This window comes from Lampris incognitus, chromosome 7, assembly GCF_029633865.1.
Source record: "Lampris incognitus isolate fLamInc1 chromosome 7, fLamInc1.hap2, whole genome shotgun sequence".
NCBI classification, from domain to species: domain Eukaryota; kingdom Metazoa; phylum Chordata; class Actinopteri; order Lampriformes; family Lampridae; genus Lampris; species Lampris incognitus.
Window position 1 is genome coordinate 51,730,837 of NC_079217.1, and position 19,816 is coordinate 51,750,652.

The following is a 19,816-nucleotide window of genomic DNA, read 5'->3' on the forward strand; positions in this document are numbered from 1 at the left end:
ATACTTATCTAAACTCGAGGCTGAATCCTTAAAGACTGACGAGTGTGTTGATTCCAAACATCCCTGAAGTTTGGATTCTTGTTCTGTAGTCCAGCACTATACTGTCTTTGTGGTTGGCTGTGCACACTTCACTTTCTGCTTGGACGCAAGAAGCAAGAGCTCTGAGAGGTGGACAGATTTCCCAAAGTGAAGTTGTGGGATAGTAAGCTGCTTTGACCGTGGCATAACAATGGTCTAGAGTCTTATTGCCTCTGGTTGGGCAGGTGACATATTGGTAAAATTGTGGAAGCACAGATTTCCGGTTACAGTGGTTAAAGTCCTCCACCACAATTGAAATGGCCTCAGGGGACAAGTTCTCCTTCCTGCTAATGGCCCCATACAGTTCGTCCAGGACTGCTGCTGTAGTAGCTTGCGGTGGTATGTAGACAGCAGTTAGCAACACGCAGGGGAATTGTTTGCACTTTACTGTTAATTGTTCCAACACTCGCAAAGAGGACTGAGAGACTATTTCCACATCAGTGTACCATGAATTGTTAATAAAGAAGCATACACCACCTCCCTTTACCTTGCCAGTACTCATCATGCAACTGTCCATGCAGTGCACAGAAAAACCCTCCAGTTATATTTCCCTATCAGGTGTGTTAGGGCCTAGCTAAGTCTCTGTAAAGCAGAACACAAAAGTCCTTAATGTCCTTTTGAGAGTTTATTCGGCAATGATGTCTGTCCAGCTTTTTGTTGAGGGACTGAATGTTAGACAGCAATATGCTAGGAATTGGGGGCCGGGTAGGATGCCATCGCAACCTCACCAGAGTGCCCTCTCCTTTGCCTCAACTCTGACAGCACTGTCTGTGGCCATTACTCCATGGTGGTGCCTGTTTGTTGTAGGTGATCTCTCTTGACAAGTCCCGTAGTTTCCAGCTTTTGGGAACGTCTAATCTTATGTCCAGTAAAGTCTGGCAATCATAGGTAATTGCACAAGATGTGTTTTGTGCAACAAAAGCGACATATAACAGGAAAACAAATAAAGCGACAGCAGCTTGTAGCAAATCACCATAGTACGGCGCCAGCTTTCATCTCATCCTGTGCTCTTCGACCTCATCACGTGATCTCACAACAGCTGCAAAAAGCTCAGACCAACATACCTCATTGCTCAGATCAGCTTACATCATTGCCCATCTAGTACAATGACTTCTTTCTACAGTAACTCATACAGTTGTCTTCACCCCAAACAGTTTCACAAAGATGTTTTGTCTTTTTGAAATTGGCACTTTTTGCCGTGGCATGCATGTGTTCTTCTTCAACTCCATCAATCTTTTTTCAAATCTTTTTTAAACATTTCCACATTGGGGAGAGGATATTACCTGTCACTTAGTGGAAGAGTGAAATTGGGAATAGGAGGTCTGCAGAGTAGTGACAAAACTCATCAAGTTCCAATATCTTTAGTAGAAAGTGACATGTGCAGTCACTGCACTGATTAACAGGGTTTGAATTTTACCAGACGACCCCAGTCCTCTCCAACCCCTCCTCTGCTACCCTTGGCCAAGTACATAGGGTATCAGTCCCTTGTCCTCTACCCCAGCCCCTAGCTCCTCATATAACCAGTCTCCACTTTTCTTTCTGTTATGCTCCCTCTCTCTCTCCCCTCCCCTTCTTGCATTTCATGTACTTATTTTTATCGCTGTCAATCTCAGGGTTATCACTCTATTGGCTCCACGTGTCCCTTCAATTCTACTCTCATTCAGACCAGTGGTTTGGGCGTCTTTTGGTTCTTATCACCCCCCAAGTCTTCACTGTTTATTCCTCCATCCATCCATCCATTATCCAAACCACTTATCATGCTCTCAGGGTCGCGGGGATGCTGGAGCCTATCCCAGCAGTCATTGGGCAGCAGGTGGGGAGACAACCTGGACAGGCCGCCAGGCCATCCTTATTCCTTAAAGCCAATGCAGACATATGATATATAGTTATTGAAGCTTCCTTCTGACTAAAGACTGTACATATTGTACAGACACTGAATTTCAAAGCTGCCAATGAATGTTTTTGACTCGTCCACAGATGTAGTGTGTGTGTGTGTGTGTGTGTGTGTGTGTGTGTGTGTGTGTGTGTGTGTGTGTGTGTGTGTGTGTAGAGCTTACTGGCTGATATGTATCCCAGCCCCATCCCACCCATGCCTATAAATTACCTCTTTATTGCCCCACCCTTTTCTCATTTTACATATTATTCCCCTCTCTCTCCATCCTTCATTTCCTCCAATCTTCCCTCATTGCAGTCAGCCCAGTTCTTTCTCCTCCCTCTCTTCTACCTTCTCCTCTCTTTCCTCTTCTCTGTGATCATGTTAATTTGTTGTTTCTGTCCATTCCCTTTATTAAACCTTCTTCCTCGTTTCTCTCTTGTTCTCTGATATTTCCTTGCCCCATACACTTTAATCAAACCTAAACTTTATTTATATAGCGCATCTCATACATTAAAATGCAATGCAGTGTGCTTAGCATTAGGTCAAGTTGCACAGATTAAAATGTGATGATAAAAGAAGAAATAGAACAAAGACATAGGATACATTTAATTGGGCAAAGCTAAAATAAAAACAACAAAGTTAAAAGTAAATAAGTAATGAAGTAGAGTGAAGGAAATATCAAAGAATCAGAAAATACAATGACATGACAGAACTTGGCATGTCATTGTATTCCCAACAGCTGTTGATCAACAGCTGATAAGCAACTATGAAGAAAGTAGAGGGTTGGTCGCCATAGATAAATGCACAATTAAAAATATATTTCATTTCTTTTGATGACGTCACAGCCAACAGTTTCCCTAGTCTATATCCCTTCTTGTTTTTTTACATCCCTCTCTCCAAATCTCTCCATCCTCCAAGTACAGATTGCAGTGGTCCAGCTGACTGTTACATATGCATCTGTCACGTCCCCGGATCTGTCTCCAGTTGTTTCCCTTGTGTTTCTCCGTGTCTCCTGTTTTCCCGTCTGTCTCTGTCTGTGTGTATGTGGTGTGGGCATGGCTTCCGTCCCTGACACTCTCCAGCTCACTCCTGATTCGCGGCTCATTTACCTTACCTGCCCAGCCTGCACCCCTGCCTAACATCAACTCATCCAATCATCACCAGATTGTTGTTTCCACCACTGTGGTAGCCTCTCATTCTTGGCTGTTCTACAATTGTGTATTCAGAGTTATTCCTCATGTTGCTTTACCTGTATTTACCGTGTCTTCTTGTGCTTCCAGGATCACTTACTCTCTGGTTCTCCTGCCTGCCTGCTTGCTTGCCTGCCTGCTCGCTTATCCTCTGCCAGCCACATTCACTTCCTCATCCATCTTTCCTACTCAGCTCAGCTTTGCCATCCACCATTCAGCTCAGTCCAGCTCTGCCATCCGCCATCGCCTCTTACTTTCTGCCTTGCCTGCCATTTTCATTCCCCTTTATTCCTACAATTAACCCCTTTTACATTACTTAATTCCCTCATGTGTGTCTGCATTTGGGTCTGCATTTGGGTCCACCTCTACTAATTATAACAGCATCATGATTTCAGTACCGGCATCGTAACTCAACTGTAATCTTGAGCTATAAAAGAACTGAAGTTTATGCCTCACTTTCTACTTCCTATGCCCTTGCCTCTTTGTAGAAAGCGGAGATTGCGGTGGCCCCATTGACCATCACTCTGGTGAGAGAGGAGGTGATCGACTTCTCCAAACCTTTCATGTCTCTGGGGATCTCCATTATGATCAAGAAGCCTCAGAAATCAAAACCAGGTGTTTTCTCCTTCCTGGATCCGCTGGCTTATGAGATTTGGATGTGCATTGTGTTCGCATACATCGGAGTCAGTGTTGTGCTTTTTTTGGTGAGTATCAGCGATTGATCCATGAGTCGAGACCTGTACGCCAATGCCTAGGCTAGTGTCTTATGGCCTATATGACAGTGGTTCTCAATCTGATTCACATGTACCAGCAGTATTGCTGGTTTTCTACTCTGTCGGGTAGTTCATTATATTCAGGTACTGTGTCAGGCATTCCAACCATTTAATTGTATTTTTTTAGACCTGATACAACAAGTAAATGTAATTTACTACCTGGCACGTTAAAATAACCAGCACAACCAGGATTAGAAAACCTGTCTTATGGCAAACGAGGCATAGGTATTAATTCAACAATGGGGTAAGTGGGATTTGACAGGACGTTGGATTTAAACAGAACAGTTTAGACTGTCTTCACATAATTATGTCACAGAAGCAGCAGGTCCGTTTTGTTACACAAGTGAAAATTGCTGATAGCATTGAGTTGTCTTTGCCCTTGTCTTTATGACTTGGACATGCGTAGCTCAAGTCATCACTGCTGGGGAGACGCCTCAGTGTCAGACAGATGAAAGAAAAATTACGCTGTAAACAACTGATTGAAATTCAACCGATACCTCCATGAAGCAAGTGCTGCATGTGATCAGCACACAAATACATATGTATATGTTCCTTCGTTTGCACTGGTTTGTGCTGCAAAAATCATCATCTGTGTTGGTCTAGTCCCTGAAATATTAAATGAATGACTTTGGGTCAATTCAGAGATTGATGGGATGGACGATGACATCATTGCCTATAATAAAGAGCTGTATATCTCTTTATTATAGGCATTAAGAATGCAATTAACCAAATTGCATTCTTAATTCAATTAACCAAAGAAAAATAATTTCTCCAGTTCTAAATAAATGCCCTCCGCTCTTTTCCCATAGGTGAGTCGTTTCAGCCCATACGAGTGGCATGCTGAGGAGCCAGAGGAGGGTGCTGCAGAGCAGGGCCCCACTGACCAACCCCCCAATGAATTTGGCATCTTCAACTCTCTCTGGTTTTCTCTAGGGGCCTTCATGCAACAGGGCTGTGACATCTCCCCACGGTAAGAGAGGAAAATTGTGTGTGTGTGTGTGTGTGAGAGAGAGAGAGAGAGAGAGAGAGAGAGAGAGAGAGAGAGAGAGAGAGAGAGAGAGAGAGAGAGAGAGAGAGAGAGAGAGAGAGAGAGAGAGAGAGAGAGAGAGAGAGAGAAAGAGAGAGAGAGAGAAATGGGGCTTTAATATTTGATGAAATAGTATGCACCCATCCAGACATCCGCCTAAGGAGGTCCGCTCAGCAGTCAATTTTTGTGGACCCATCTGCACCCTGTGTCACACGAAATGTGCCCCAGTATGCCAGTTTCACACAAAGCACTATTTTGTGCCGAACAGCAGGAGAAATGGAGATGAGTAAATGTCTTTTAATAGTGTGTTAGCTATGCCCTTACTTTCTCTTCCTCTCCATGCAGTAAGTGGTCTTATGTTTCACTTCCTCATTATCTTTTTTGCCATTGGCTGAAAGCAAATTAACTTCTCTTCTACATTTCTTAATTCTTCTGCCATAAAAGACTCGATTAGATTAGATTAGATTAGATTAGATTAGATTAGATTAGATTAGATTGTTTTATTAGCCACACGACCAAGGTGGGTGGAATTTGTTTTTGGTACACATTAAACTCTGCATCACAATACATACATGGACAACAACAGACACTCCACATATTATCATGAACAATACAGTTACACAATAACAAAATTAAACATAGCACGCATAACAATTAGGTGTATGGTGGTATTTATGCCAATGGTGTGTGAGAAGGGGACTATAGGGAGGAATTCAGAGTCCTGATGGCTAGGGGAAAAAAAACTGTTTGTGAAGCATTTAGTCTTAGTGGACAGTGACCTGTAGCACCTCCCTGAGGGAAGGAGCTGGAATAGGTCATGAGCAGGATGTGAGGGGTCGGAGATGATCTTCTTTGCTCGCTTTACAGTCCGGTGAGTATGTAGAGATTCATCTGAGGGGAGTGGGTTGCCTATGATTTTGGATGCCTCATTGACAATCCGCTGCAGTCTTTTCCATGTTTGACTGTCTGTGCCACCGTACCATACTGTAATAGAAGATGTTATGATGGATTTGATAATGGCTGAGTAAAACAGAATGAGCAGTTGATGTTTGATCCGGTATTTTTTAAGCTGCCTAAGAAAGTAAAGTCATTGTTGAGCTTTTGCAGTGATGTGTAATTTTCCACGTCAGGTTATTGCTGATGTATGTTCCAAGGAATTTAAAAGAGTCTGTGGTGGTGATGGGGTCTCTGTTCATTTGTATGGGTGTTTTAGGATTTGGCATGCATCAGAAGTCAATAATGAGTTCTTGGGTTTTGGCTGTATTAAGCAGAAGGTTGTTGTTTGCACACCAAGTGACAGCTTGGTCTACTGCAGTGCGGTACTGGGTTTCATCATTGTTGGAGACGAGGCCCACAATGGTTGTGTCATCTGCGTATTTTATTATTTTTACAGCGCTATCCGTGGATATAAAGTGGGTGGTGTAAAGTGAGAAGAGTCAGGGGGAGAGAACACAGCCCCGAGGAGCACCTGTACAGAGGGTAAGAGGGTGTGAGGTTAGGTTATTAACCTTCACCCTCTGTGAGCTTCCTGTGGAACAGGAAGCTCCGAATCCAATGGCATATGGCTGGGTCAGTGTTCATATGCAAGAGTATGGTAAAGAGTTTGAGTGGGTTGATGGAGTTGAAAGTGGAACTAAAGTCTATGAACAGGATGTGTGCGTAGGTGTTTGGTGATTCCAGGTGTTGCAGGGCATGGTAGAGGGCTATGCTAACTGCATCCTCAACAGACCGGATGGCTTGATAGGCAAATTGATATGGGTCCGTCATTGGAGAGGTGCAAGATTTCAAGTGTGACAGAATGATGCGCTCAAATGCTTTCATGGCCACAGATTGTAGGGCAACTGGTCTGATGTCATTGAGGCAGGTGATCTTTGAGGACTTTGGCACAAGAATGGTGGTAAAGAATTTGAAGCACTGTGGAAATGTACATTGGCTTAGAGAGGCGTTAAATATGATGGAAAATATTGGGGCCAATTGTGCTGCACAGTGGCTCAACAAAGCAGGACTGATGCCGTCTGGCCCTGCTGCTTTCCTAATGTTCAGCTTCTTGAATGTTGCTCTCACCTCATCCTCATCCTCCTGGATGCAGAAGGGTGGCATTGGAATGGGAGTAGGGGGTTTGGCAGGTGGAATAGGTTTTTCAAACCTTGCATAAAATGTATTTATTTTATCTAGGAGGTTATGGTCATTATCTGGAGGGGAGCAAGGGCTTTTTGCACACAAAATGACATAGGAAATGTAGTCTATGAAATGGGGTCCATACACTTTCAGTGTGCTTCTGTAGCAGGTGCAGATTGATTACAGAAGAGGTAATCTGATGTCACATTATAATTTGAAAACTTTTCAGTCTGTAAATAACAAAAAGATAGACGTTTAGATGCAGTATAATTTGTACTGGAGTAATGGCAGCCGACATGAATGGAAACACAACTGAAACAAAACAATAAAACCAAAATATAACCTAGGAGATTTCTTACAGACAGCAAAATACTATACTGCATTTTACCAGCTTCATCAGTTACAGGATCAGCAGTGGCTACATAACACATTAATTCAAGCAAATTGTATTTAGTCATATTCCAAACACAAATATATCTGGATAACTGAAATTATAGCAACAAATAGATCTTCAACACAGAGTCATCTAACACAAACTATACATGGGTGCAAACTTATCACCTTTTGTCGAAATTCGCCATTTTCAAATGAAAATAGGTCATTTATGTGACTTGTATAGACCCGGGAGTTTCTAATATAGTATAGTAGAAGTTATACATCTGGCAATGAATAACAAAAAGAAACAATCGCCTTCAACAGTTCACATACTAGCCTACCAAACAGATAAAGCAGTGATTTAGCAAACTAGATGTAGTGCGAGCGTGTATAGTGCTCTCAGGGGAAAGGCAGTCATTAGGCCTCATAACACTAGCAGCGTGTTCGTCTTGATTACCTGTATTAGAATATGAAAACGTGTTGGGAGCACTTTACTAAACTGGCAACAATAATATACTATCATGCTTCAATTATTAGCTGACTTTTAACAATTACTATTAATTAACCTATTCAATGAAATCACTTATCTCAATTTATGTAAGTGAATTGCACAAATACAGACTTTGCTTATTTATCAAACTGAAACATATATAAACGTAACTTGGCTCCCACATACCGACCCTTAATTGTACTCTTAATGGGGAACAATTACCAACAACATGTGGAGCCAAAGAAATTGACATCCTCCTGTGTAAGCAGTCTTCTTTCTTCGTTGCTTGATTTTTACTGAGCCTCATTTACCTTGGGGCTCAGAGGTTACTAGCACGTGGCCCCTGTTGGACAATAGTCTTTACCACTGCCTCATTCAACCTCCTGCATAAGAAAAATCTTCGTGATGGTCCTATCCAGTGTGCTGGTCTTGGTCTTGATACGGAACTGAAGTGCCAGTCCAAACTTGTCTGGGACTGTCTGGATGACCTTTCCCATGACCCAAAAGTTGCTTGGTGCTGAGTCGTTGATGATCAACATGATGTCTCCAATGGCGAAGTTGCAAGCAAGATAAATGGGACCACTTGTGGAGCTGTTGCAGCTGTGGTGGATATTCTCTTGTCCATCACTTCCAGAATATGTCTGGCATGTACTGGATCTGTTTCCACCTTCTGCGTGCATAGAGATCCTGCTTTGAAGTTCCTCATCTCCTTATTGACCTCGAGTGGAGAGGGAGAAGCATTCAACTCTTTCCTCTTAGAACACAAGCTCAGCAAAGTGCTGTTAACCTTAAGCATCCAAGCAACTGCCTTCCTAAGGCGAATCCAGGGAGAGAAGTACTGCAAGAACTCCAATACTTGATCATGAGTTTCTCTGCGTGGTTAGTGATGAAAGTGCAGAATCTGCTTGTTCTGTTTCTATTAAACTTTAGCACATTTTTGCTGTCTGACCAGAACACAGACTCCTGGAGCTTCAGCTGTAGTTCACTCTCAACATCTTGTCCATATGGGCAGCCATAGTGGATGCGGTGAGCTGCAGCCGAGGGATAGTCTGCTTTCAAACCCCAAAACACGCTGCGCCAGAAATTGGTCCACCTTAAGGATCGGGTCCCCCGGCACAAACACAGCAATATAGTGTATGCTGTTAAGTGCCAGGAGGATTGCTGTGACTTGTACATCGGGAAACCAAACAGACACTGGCCAAGAGGATGGCACAACACAGAAGAGCTAACATGTCAGGTCAGGACTCCGCAGCCTACACCCATCTACAGGCCAGTGGCCACTCTTTCAAGGATGATGATGTACACATGCTTAATAGGGAAGAATGCTGGTTTGAATGGGGAGTTAAAGAGGCCATCTATGTGAAGTGGGAATAACCATCCCTGAACCAGGTGGGAGTACATCTCTCACCATCTTAAAATGCTGTGATTGCAACCATTCCCAAATCCTCTGTGAATAAGACACATTGCCATTGTAACTCTAGTTAATGGTCGTGGCAATTTGCATATGTAACCGATCATTTTCGGTTGTTTTGCCACTGTATTGTTTATAAGGGTGGTGATACCTGCAGTCAGTTGAGACTGAAGAGGTCACTTAGATGAGTGATGAAACATTTCTCTCTCAGTTAACGTTGTGTCCAGATGAACTGATTGAAGTTTCTGTGATTTACCGGTCATTATCGCCATGTAATTGCGAGGAGTGAAATTGAATTTTACACTACTAGAGATTATCTATTCTTGTACATATCATCTTCTTCTTTTGACTTGTTCCCTGTTTCTCAGAGCTCACCACAGCAGATTTTACAGTTTCTGTCGGTACCCTGTGAGGGCACAGCACCAATGGTGGCCGTTGCCATTGGCGATTATCTATTCTTGTACTTATATAAGCAACCTTAAATAACAAAATAATAAATAAACACAAGAACTATAAATGGAAAACTGTATGGAGGGGTCCTAAGAATAATACAGATTGAATATAAACACATTGACCTTATAAACCTGGCGCCACACCCTCTCCTACTTTCTAAAATAAAACATCACCTAACGTTTTCCTATATACATCAATTGACATACCATGGGTTTATTCTAATTAATTAAACGGTTATCACCAGAGGTGGTCCATCAAGGCCTTCAGGTTATTCTCTGAATACCCTACTAGATTGGATACATCAATGCATAAATAAAATAAGTGCAATAAAATAAAAGTACAAAAATCGTGACCTGTATTACTTCTGTAAGTTATTTTTTTTTATATTTCTAATTCTATTTTTTGCATAAACTGAACAAATGAACTGTGAAGGCTAACATGTCACCTGATGGCTGATGATAATATAGCAGTATCTCGGTCTAACTTAGCACAGGGGACTCTCTAAGCTCAAAAGAGTACACTTGTTGTACAATACAGACCAGTAAAGATGAGTGACAGTAAAACCAACCAATCAAAATGCCTTGTGTGAGGATGGGGTATGCTGGAAATTCTGTAGCAGACCCTATGACCAGGCTTGTGCAGGCTAAATTGAAGTCGTTAGCTAGCAGGTTACCGTAATTTAAAAAAAAAAGGGGGCTGATGGAGATGTTGTAAAGATGGCAACGGCAACTGATTTTGTTAGTAGTTTAAGTGTACCATTTACGGGGAGAATTTTGGGGGGGGGGCAGGGGGATTTTCCCCCCTTTTTCTACCCAATTGTATCCGGCCAATTACCCCACTCTTCCAAGCCACCCTGATCTCTGCTCCACCCCTTTTGCTGATCTGAGGAGGGCTGCAGACTACCACATGAATCTTCTGATACATGTGGAGTTGCCAGCTGCTTCTTTTCACCTGACAGTGAGGAGTTTCACCAAGGGGACGTAGCGCGTGGGAGGATCACACTATCCCCCCCCCCAGTCCCCCCGAACAGGTACTCTGACCAACCAGAGGAGGCGTTAGTGCAGCAACCAGGACACATACCCACATCCAGCTTCCCACCCACAAACACGGCCAATTGTGTCTGTAGGGACACCCAACCAAGCCGGAGGTAACACAGGGATTCAAACTGCCATCCCTGTGTTGGTAGGCAATGGAGTAGACCGCTACGTCGCCCGGACACCCTACTTACTAGGAGACATTTCACTGAGAAGCTTGAAATTGTTAACAGGGGGAGACCAAAACAAAAGTTGGGACTCCAGCCGCCAAGCAAAGGATTCACAAGGCATGTTAGACAGGCTAATTATGGCCTTTTCAAATGACTAACTGTACTGGAGGATTGATAGCTTGGACTGTAACTGTAGCTAGTTGGGAGTATGTGACCACTGTGGTGCATCAGCAAGAATACAAAGATGTTATCCTCAACGATGTTTATTGACAAGTAGATGTGTGTGTGTGTGTGTGTGTGTGTGTGTGTGTGTGTGTGTGTGTGTGTGTGTGTGGTTATTTCTCTAGACGCACATGAATACAACAGCTCGTTCAGGTACAGGAGGAAAATATAAACAAATTCTCCCTTAACGCCTATGGTAATCTCAATCCACAACCTCACGCCGGTTTGTGGTTCGTCACTCAAACAGGTCCGAAGTTCTCGTAGAAGTTAAAGAGAAGTTCCGCCCCACAATGGAAGGCGGTAAAAATGATGATCTACACACACATACACACACACACACACACCGATTTGGAACCTTTCTAACACTAACAGCTAGCTCAGAGTTGAACAAGTAGTCTAGCTGGGACTGTTTGCTATTCAACTCAGAGAAGGAGACATGGAACAGCACTGGCTTTTGCAATTTGAGCAAATAGTACTGGACAGCTCTGCCTGTAGTCCCTGGCGGCCATTTCAGTAGAAAAAGGCGTTCCTTGTCTGTTAAAACAGGGCAACAAATCACATGAAGAGGTCATCAAGCACTTCATCAGAAAGGAGAGGAGGAGGGATTTTATCCTCAAATGAGTGAGTCTTGGTGTTAAAGCTCTTCAGGGTAACTTTTTGTAACTTGGCTGTAGCTTTACACTGTAGCTATCATTCTAGTGAAACCTAGTCCAGTTGTGAATGTAGGTGTAGCCTACTAAGGTAGCAGTTTGGCTGTTTTGTTTTTATTTTGGTGCTTGTGCATGGTTTGGGGAGGGGGGTGTGGGGGCAGATTTTGGAAATTGAAGGCCCATGGTGAGAAGGCAAGGTCCGCCACCAGTTCTAACTAAAAGTCATTCAAACTGTCTCATATAAACATTCTTCCGATTCCTTTCAATCGTATACATTTAATAATCAACAGGAGAAGTTATCACTGTTCAAATTAAACTCAGTGCCACAATCTGAACACATTAAAACATCAGAATTGTTTTTCAAGAATTATAAACATTTCATTTTATTTAAATAAATCCTCATCTGTAACAAACTCTCAATAAGCAGCCAACACTATTTTCCCATCTGCTACCAAACTTCCATTATTTACATGTCAGATATTATTGACACATGTTGTATGTCCAATGTCTTCACATTAGTATACACAAGTATACTCATTTTCATAAAATGAATAAACATTTAACTACTATATACAGCTTTATCTGTATATAGTAGTTAAATGTTTATGTTTACCTTGTTGTCTTTGTTTTGGCTTTATGTCTATTCTGTGTAAGTATGTGGAGAGCAATGAAGGAACCAGAGTCAAAGTCCTTGTACGTGTAGGCCTACACATACTTGGCCAAATAAACTGATTCTGATTCTGATTTTCAACAGTGTATTAGTGCAGTGTCCATTGTCCTTCAGCATGTGTGTGTAAATATGTGTGTGGCTGTGCTTTGTTTTTGTTTGTGTTTTCCCATTTATTTATTTATTTACTTACTTACTTATGTATTTATTTATTTTTATGTAATGTATTTTCAGTCTGTCACACTAATGTCTCGGCCATTGTCTCTCTGCTTGTGAGTGTCCAAGGCCTCCCAAGTCTCTGAGAACAAGAAGATGGTGTCCTTACCTCAACATTGTCCATACCTGTCTCCCTGACCGTGGGTTGACCCAATGTGTAATACGTCAGTATCCTGGGTGGTTGTTTCGTTCTTTGTGGGTAGATGTTCAGTGGCTGGGGTGATGGCTCACCTTCTGAGTCTTTGCCTGTATCTGTAGTTTGTCCTGGTGCAGATGAATATTCATCGTGATGCTCCAACTGGGTGTACTCATTTTGCAGTATGTGGAGCTCAGTATCCTCTTATCCAGAGTTAGATATAGCAGGTTCACCAACCTCAGGTACTGGAACAGCCAATCTCCTGCCATGGTGGTATGATGGGGGAGCCTCTACACAAGTTTCCCTCCATCCTCAAGATCACCATCTGCATCCTGGTCATCCTTTCTGCATCCTGGCAGGTGTTGTGTAGTTTGTCCTTGCCTATATCTCATGTCTCTTTTCCTTCTGGGCAGGCACTTTTGCGACAGGTTTTTCCACAGGCATACTGTCACATGGAAGCAGGAGGTTCCTTTGTATTATGCAAATCTTGCCTCCTCTCTCTAGTTTGATCTCATAGACCAGGATGTAGGGATTCTTTTGACTCACCACTACATACACAGTCTTCCCAGTGTGACCAAAGCTTGTCTGGCCCACCTCTCTCAGACATGTTGTGGAGCAAGACACAGTGTCACATGTCTCTTACATCTGTGCCTGCCAGTCTGCCACCCAGTCGCTGTTGCTTTCTTGCTATTCTTTTGCAGGCACACTGAACAGGATATCTACTATGGGCAGCCATGGAGAGCAGATAGTATGGGGAGAACCCAATGGCCTCGCCCCAAGTACAATTGTAGGCATGCGCCACATTTGCCAGCAAGTTTTTCCAGTCTGCCCTCTCTGCATCAGAAGTGCTCTTAACATTGACAACAGAGTCCTATTAATGCACTACACTTGCCCATTGCCTTGAGGATAATATGGCATAGTGTGAGAACCACACGCACCGCTGACCTTCTGGAGGTGGGAGGATATCTGATTCTCAGATTTGCTGCCCATGTTATGATGGATTTTTACCAGAAAGCCAAAGATGAGAGTGAAGTTATCAAAGACCTTTTCCACCACCATCTTTACTGATTTGTTTTGTTATTGCATAGGTTTGCGCAAAGCACATGAAGTGATCAATCACCCCTAGGATGTACTCATACCCATGCTTGGAGGTTTTGAGGTGCAGGAAATCCACTGATACAAGCTCAAATAGGTAAGTAGTGGTAATGGTGGTCAAGGGGGTTCTGGTGATTTTATTTGGTTTCTTCCTTTTCAAGCACTCACAGGCACATATCACAAAATGTTCTATCTCACTTTGCATTCGGGGCCAGTATAATCTATCTCTTCTTAAGCTCTGAGTTCTTTCAATTCTCAAATGTCCCATGTCTGTGTGTAGTTCCCTGGACATTGTGTCATAGTGCTCTTTGGGTAAGACAAGTTGTTTTCTACCACCTGCCATTTTGTGCAGGACACCATTACCATCAACATGCAGGCTGCCCCATTGCAACAGCAAAAGTCTGACGTCAGGCGATTCTGCCATCAGAGCCTGCTCTGTGGGAAGGTGGTTGGTTACCTTATATCCCAGCACACGTCCAAGAACTGGGTCTTGCTCCTGACTCTTTCTGATTTCATTCGGTGAGTGAGGCTTAGTGTTGGACATTGGTGTGGTGTCTCTAACCAGGTTGATGGCATCCAAACTGACTGTAGTGGCCAGATGAAGGGGGCTCTCACTTTGCAACACTGCACTCTTCACAGAGGCACTTAGCCTCACTTCCTCAGTGCACTGTGACATGAACTGGTTGATATCCAGGGGCAGCCAGGACAGGCCATCAGCAACTGTGTTTTATTTGCCAGGCCAATACTTGATGGTGAAATTAAAATCGGCCAGCTCACCCACCCAACTGTTGCATTTAGTTTTTCTGTTGTGAGGACATATGTCAAGGGGTTGTTATCTGTATATACTACAAAGTGAGGGGCATAGCACAGATAATATCGAAAACATTCACAAACAGCCCATTTCAACGCCAGGAATTCTAGTTTCCAAGAGTGCATGTGATAATTATTTTCAGGAGGTGTCAGTGTCCTGGAGTCATATGTGATCACCTTCATCTTGCCTACTTGTCTCTGATATGACACAGCCCCCAGGCCATCTTGTGAGGCATCACAATGTAAAATTAATGGCTCTGAAAAATCGGGATAGCCAGGGATGGGTGGCTCTGTTAAGCAATTAATCAGTGTGTTTGGAGTGTGTTAGTGGCTGTGAATGGGTATGTTTGGTGGTAGGCACCCCTTCTGTTTTGCACTGACCTGTTTCCCTTTTGCCTTTGGTGAAGGAGGAAGTCGACTCTTGTCTCGAGGTGAGGACAAGAGCTGATACAGGGGTTCGGCTACTCTTGAGAAATTAGGAATCTAAGCTCTGTAGTTGGAGAGGAGCCTGAGGAATCTGCTTAGTTCTCCCACTGTAGATGGTATTCTGTTCTTCAGAACTTGAAATGGAGCTATCTTGGCCGGACCCATCGTATATCCCTCCTCGGAAACAATCTATCCTAATAAATGCACATCCCGCTTGAAGACCTCACCATTCTGTGGGGTGAGTTCGACAACGTGCTTTTGGTACCTCTGCAGGACAACTCGGAGGTGCTCCACATGGCTGTCAAGGGTGGGGGAATGGACAAGATTGTCATCCAGGTATGGATACCAGACAACATCACAAAGGCCCACCAGGCACTCCTCCATACTTCTTTGGAACTCTGCTGGTGCTGAGCTGAGACCAAGCGGTATACGGTTCCACTGAAGTCCCCAGGGTGTTATAAAAGCTGTCAATGGTCTACTCTTCAGGTCCAGGAATCCCTGGTGATGTGCTTTTGCTTGGTCAAGCACTGGAAATCAGGAGCTGCAATGCAGAGAATCCAGCATATCTTGGATCCTGGGGATCAGGTGCTGATCGGGGACAGATTTTGTGTAACGTGCTCTGTAGTCCCAGTAGAGCCTCAATGCCCCAGACTTTTTCCGAATGCAGACGATCAGTGAGGAGTAGGGGGGGCCTTGACTGCAATTTCCCTCCTCACTTCAGCAAATGCTGGAGGTAATCCTTCACCTCTTGACGCAAAGGTTTTGACACTGATGTGTAGGTCTTTCAAACAGGGGTAGTGTCATGCAGGGTAATGTGCATTTTTAGAGAGAGAATACATCCAAGATCCTCATCATCATAATCAAAAGCATGAGATTTTTCAGGTAACAGCTGTCTCACAATCTGCTGCTGATTTTCAGTGAGGTGGTCTAACTTTACTTGGAGGATCCCATTGAGATGCCTTGTGACTCTGGTGTGGGGCAGTGGTTACCTCAGCAAACTGAATGTCTGGCTGTGGGGGGCTCTGTTCAGTTTTCTCTGAACAACTCAGCTGTAACTGGATAGACTGCCTTTATTTCTTACAGGTGGCCCACTATGATGTGGGAATTTAGGGTGATGTCATGCTTGTTAGTATTGGCTATTGAGACTGGTATGTAAGCTGAGATCCCCTCGCCAACCAGACCCTCATGGATGATCAGTCCGTCCGGCGACTGTGGTAAGTCATCAGGAATAAACACTAGGGTCTGTTCTGAAAACTGAGTCACAGTGTGTGCACAAACATAGGCAGTAGTGATCTGCTCAGTGGTGACGTGGTGTTCTCCTCTTTTACCTGCCTGTACTGTCCCCACACTCTCATCACTATCTTGAGTCTGCAGTACCTTGAGTATAGCATTAGCTGTGTTTCTTGTCACTGAAAAGACCTGGCTGATTTTTTTTTTTTGCTGCTAATACAACCATTGGCTCTGACCCCAAAAGTTCAACAAGTGGCAGGAAGGTGTTGTGTTCTCCACTCATAACTGATGAAACTTGCCTGAGCTCCAGTGTCTTGACAGAGCTTCAGTGGCTACATTGTCTACACGACACTGGACCACACATCTCGTCCCAATGAGATTTATGAGCTTAGCTTGGTGTTGACAGGGAACATATAACCAGTGGGTGTTTCACAGGTTGGCTGACTATTGACCAACTGTAGAGTAGGAGGAAGACTGTCTCCATTTTCACCTCATGGGCTCTGTGGATCTTTGTGGAGAGATGCAGGGTTAACCTAGGACCTCGAGTGTGGATGGGCTACTGTGGGTCCTGGTTCAGCAGCCCCCCCCCCCCATTTCCCTGCATCAGTCTCCTCTACCTTCAGCCATGGGAAAGATTGTCGTCCTGTTTGCAGTGGTAACAGTGCCTACATGATTCACTGGCCTGCAGCTCTCTGCATGCCTGGCATCCTCGTGCCCCTCTCACAGCTGTGGGTAGGCCTGTATCAGTGCTGGGGTGTGACTTTTTTGTTTTTAATGTCTCGCTGAACATTTTTTTAAAAATTTTCAAGAACATCAGCATTGAGATCTTCAATGAGCTTAGTGGTGTCAGGGTCAGGGTTTTTAACACTGTCCTTGTTTATTTTGTGTGGAAGCTGTCGCACTCCCTTTCATCCCTGTTTCTTTACCTATTTCTCTGTTAAGAGTCAAGTCATATCAATTTATTTATATAGCCCAATATCACAAATTAACAAATTTGTCTCTTGGGGCTTTACAGCAACACAACATCCCATCCTTAGACCCTCACATCGGATAGGAACAACTCCCTAAAAAAAAAAACCTTTAACAAAGAGAAAAAATAAGAGAAACCTCAGGGAAAGCAACAGAGGATGGATCTCAGAGAGTTCAGCTGACTGTTACTGGAGTGTTGTTCAGTGCATATTTAATTTGCTTTCAGTGTCTTCAATGCCCTATTTCTTTTCAGTTTGTTCTGTCGCTCTAGCTCAAGACTGGCAGCTTCATTTATCCTCCCTACCAGGAATTCATCTGGGACTTTTGGGTTGCTGAGGTAGAGTTTAAGCTGAAACTTTTTACTGCTTCAATAAGCAGAAGGGTCTCTAATGAATGCAGGAACTTGCATTGGATTAAGTCTGGGCTAAACTGTTCGCCATCATCCTCCCCTCCAGACTTCCAGAGTAGTTTCTCCCTGACCTCAATCGCCCTGAAGAGGAAATTCTGTGCAGATTTGTTAGGGTTTTGGGGTATGTTCATTAGTTGATGGAGGAGGTCAGAGGATGAGTCAACTTTATAGTGTCCTCTCAAGATGATTCTTAGAGTGGGAAATGTGAAGTCCCTATCAATTTCCAGTAGGTCGTGTCAGGGGAGCCCAGGGCTTACAGCTTAAACCACAGCCTCAATATATTCAGTCTCTGAAAAACCCCTTTTCAGTCCAGACTCAATTTGCTTTGTAAAGCTAGTGAAGGAGAGCCTATCTCTCTGACTGGCTTCCCCAGTTTGTCCACAAATCCAGAACTCTATACTTATTGTCACCTGTGGTGCTATAAAGGGTGTAGCCGTAGTGACTTCCTGCTCCCTGTCTATTGTTATATTGCTCAAATGATATCCTTATGCCTGAATCTTTTCCTCCAGCACATGGTGTGCCTTTGCCTGGGCCTGCTGAAGCTGAGCAAACTCCTCCTTCAACCTTTCTATCTCACTAGGTTCTTTAGATTTCGTTTCCGTTAGCTCAGTGTCATGTCCCTGCATGGATATCATAAAGGACTGGAGGCAGCTAAGATACTGCCGGAAACACGGTGGATTCCTCAGTCTCCTTGATTCATCTAAAGTATTCTCTGCCAGCCTGATCGGGGCCCAGCAGGGTAAGTCTCGAAATCCCTACCCTGCTGGTTCACTACATTTTAGATGATGAGACACCTTTATGTGTTCAGGCTTTCCAAGTGTCCACAGTACTGAACTGACGTTGTCCTGGAGCTGCTCCTTGTTTTCTATGAGGCCACTCAATCACGCTTCTCTGGACTGGTCTGGATTCGTCTCTGTATAGGGACAGGGTCATTCTGGTGTCCTAACAGTCCCTCCTGGCTCACTCGCCAAAAATATGTAGCAGGTGCCGATTGATGACAGAAGAGGTAATCTGATGCCACATTATAATTTGAAAACTTTTCAGACTGTAAATAACAAAAAGACATTTAGATGCAATGTGATTTATACTGGAGTAATGGCAGCTGACATGAACAGAAACGTGTTCACAACTGAAATAAAACAATAAATCCAAAATGTCTTCTAGCAGATTTCTTCTAGAAAATAAAATACTAAACTGCAGTTTACCAGCTGCATCAGTTACAGGATCAAAAGTGGTTACATAACACGTTAATTCCAATAAACTGTATTCAGTCATATTCCAAACAAAATTTTATCTCTAGATAATCAAATTATATCATCAAATAGATCCGCAATACATTGACCTAACACAAGCTATACTACAAGCTTTACATCTGGCAATGAATGACGAAAAGAAGCAGAATCGCCTTCAACAGTTCACGTACTAGCCTACCAAACAGATAAAGCACTGATTTAGCAAACTAACTGTAGTGCGAGCATGTGTAGTGCTCTCAGGGGAAAGGCAGTCAATTAGGCCTTGTAAAACTAGCAGCGTGTTCATCATGATTACCTGTATTAAAACATGAAAGAACACACGCATTGGGAGCACTTTACTAACCAACAATAACACACTATCAACTTCTATTTACCGTGCTTGCTTACCTGTAAATAAAAGAAATAAAATGTAGATTGGATTTGATTTATACTGGAGTAATGGCAGCCAATGTGAACAGAAACTTATTCACAACTGAGGAAAACTCGCTCTTGGTCTGCACTTGGGGGGGGGGGGAGTCACGCTGCCATTTACCGGTCATTATCGCCGTCTAGTGGCCAGGAGTGAAAATGAATTTTACTCCAATAGAGATTGTCTGTCTTGGCTGTACATTTAAGCAACTTAAAATAGCAAAAATAATAAATGAACAGGAAAACTATAAATGAAATAAATATATAGGGGCACCTAGGAGTAACACAAATTGAATATAAGCATAGTGACCTTATAAACATGGCACCACA

The 19,816-nt window shown here is 43.3% G+C and overlaps 1 protein-coding gene across 2 annotated transcripts in view; it reads left to right on the top strand.

The window, feature by feature from the left end:
- Positions 1–19,816, top strand: part of gria4a (glutamate receptor, ionotropic, AMPA 4a) — a 298,568-nt gene that overhangs the window by 205,774 nt on the left and 72,978 nt on the right. For both annotated transcript variants that reach the window (XM_056283881.1, XM_056283882.1), the window contains exons 12-13: positions 3,633–3,848; positions 4,727–4,887. In XM_056283881.1, coding sequence (XP_056139856.1) covers positions 3,633–3,848; positions 4,727–4,887 — 377 coding nt within the window. The remainder of the gene's footprint in view (positions 1–3,632; positions 3,849–4,726; positions 4,888–19,816) is intronic.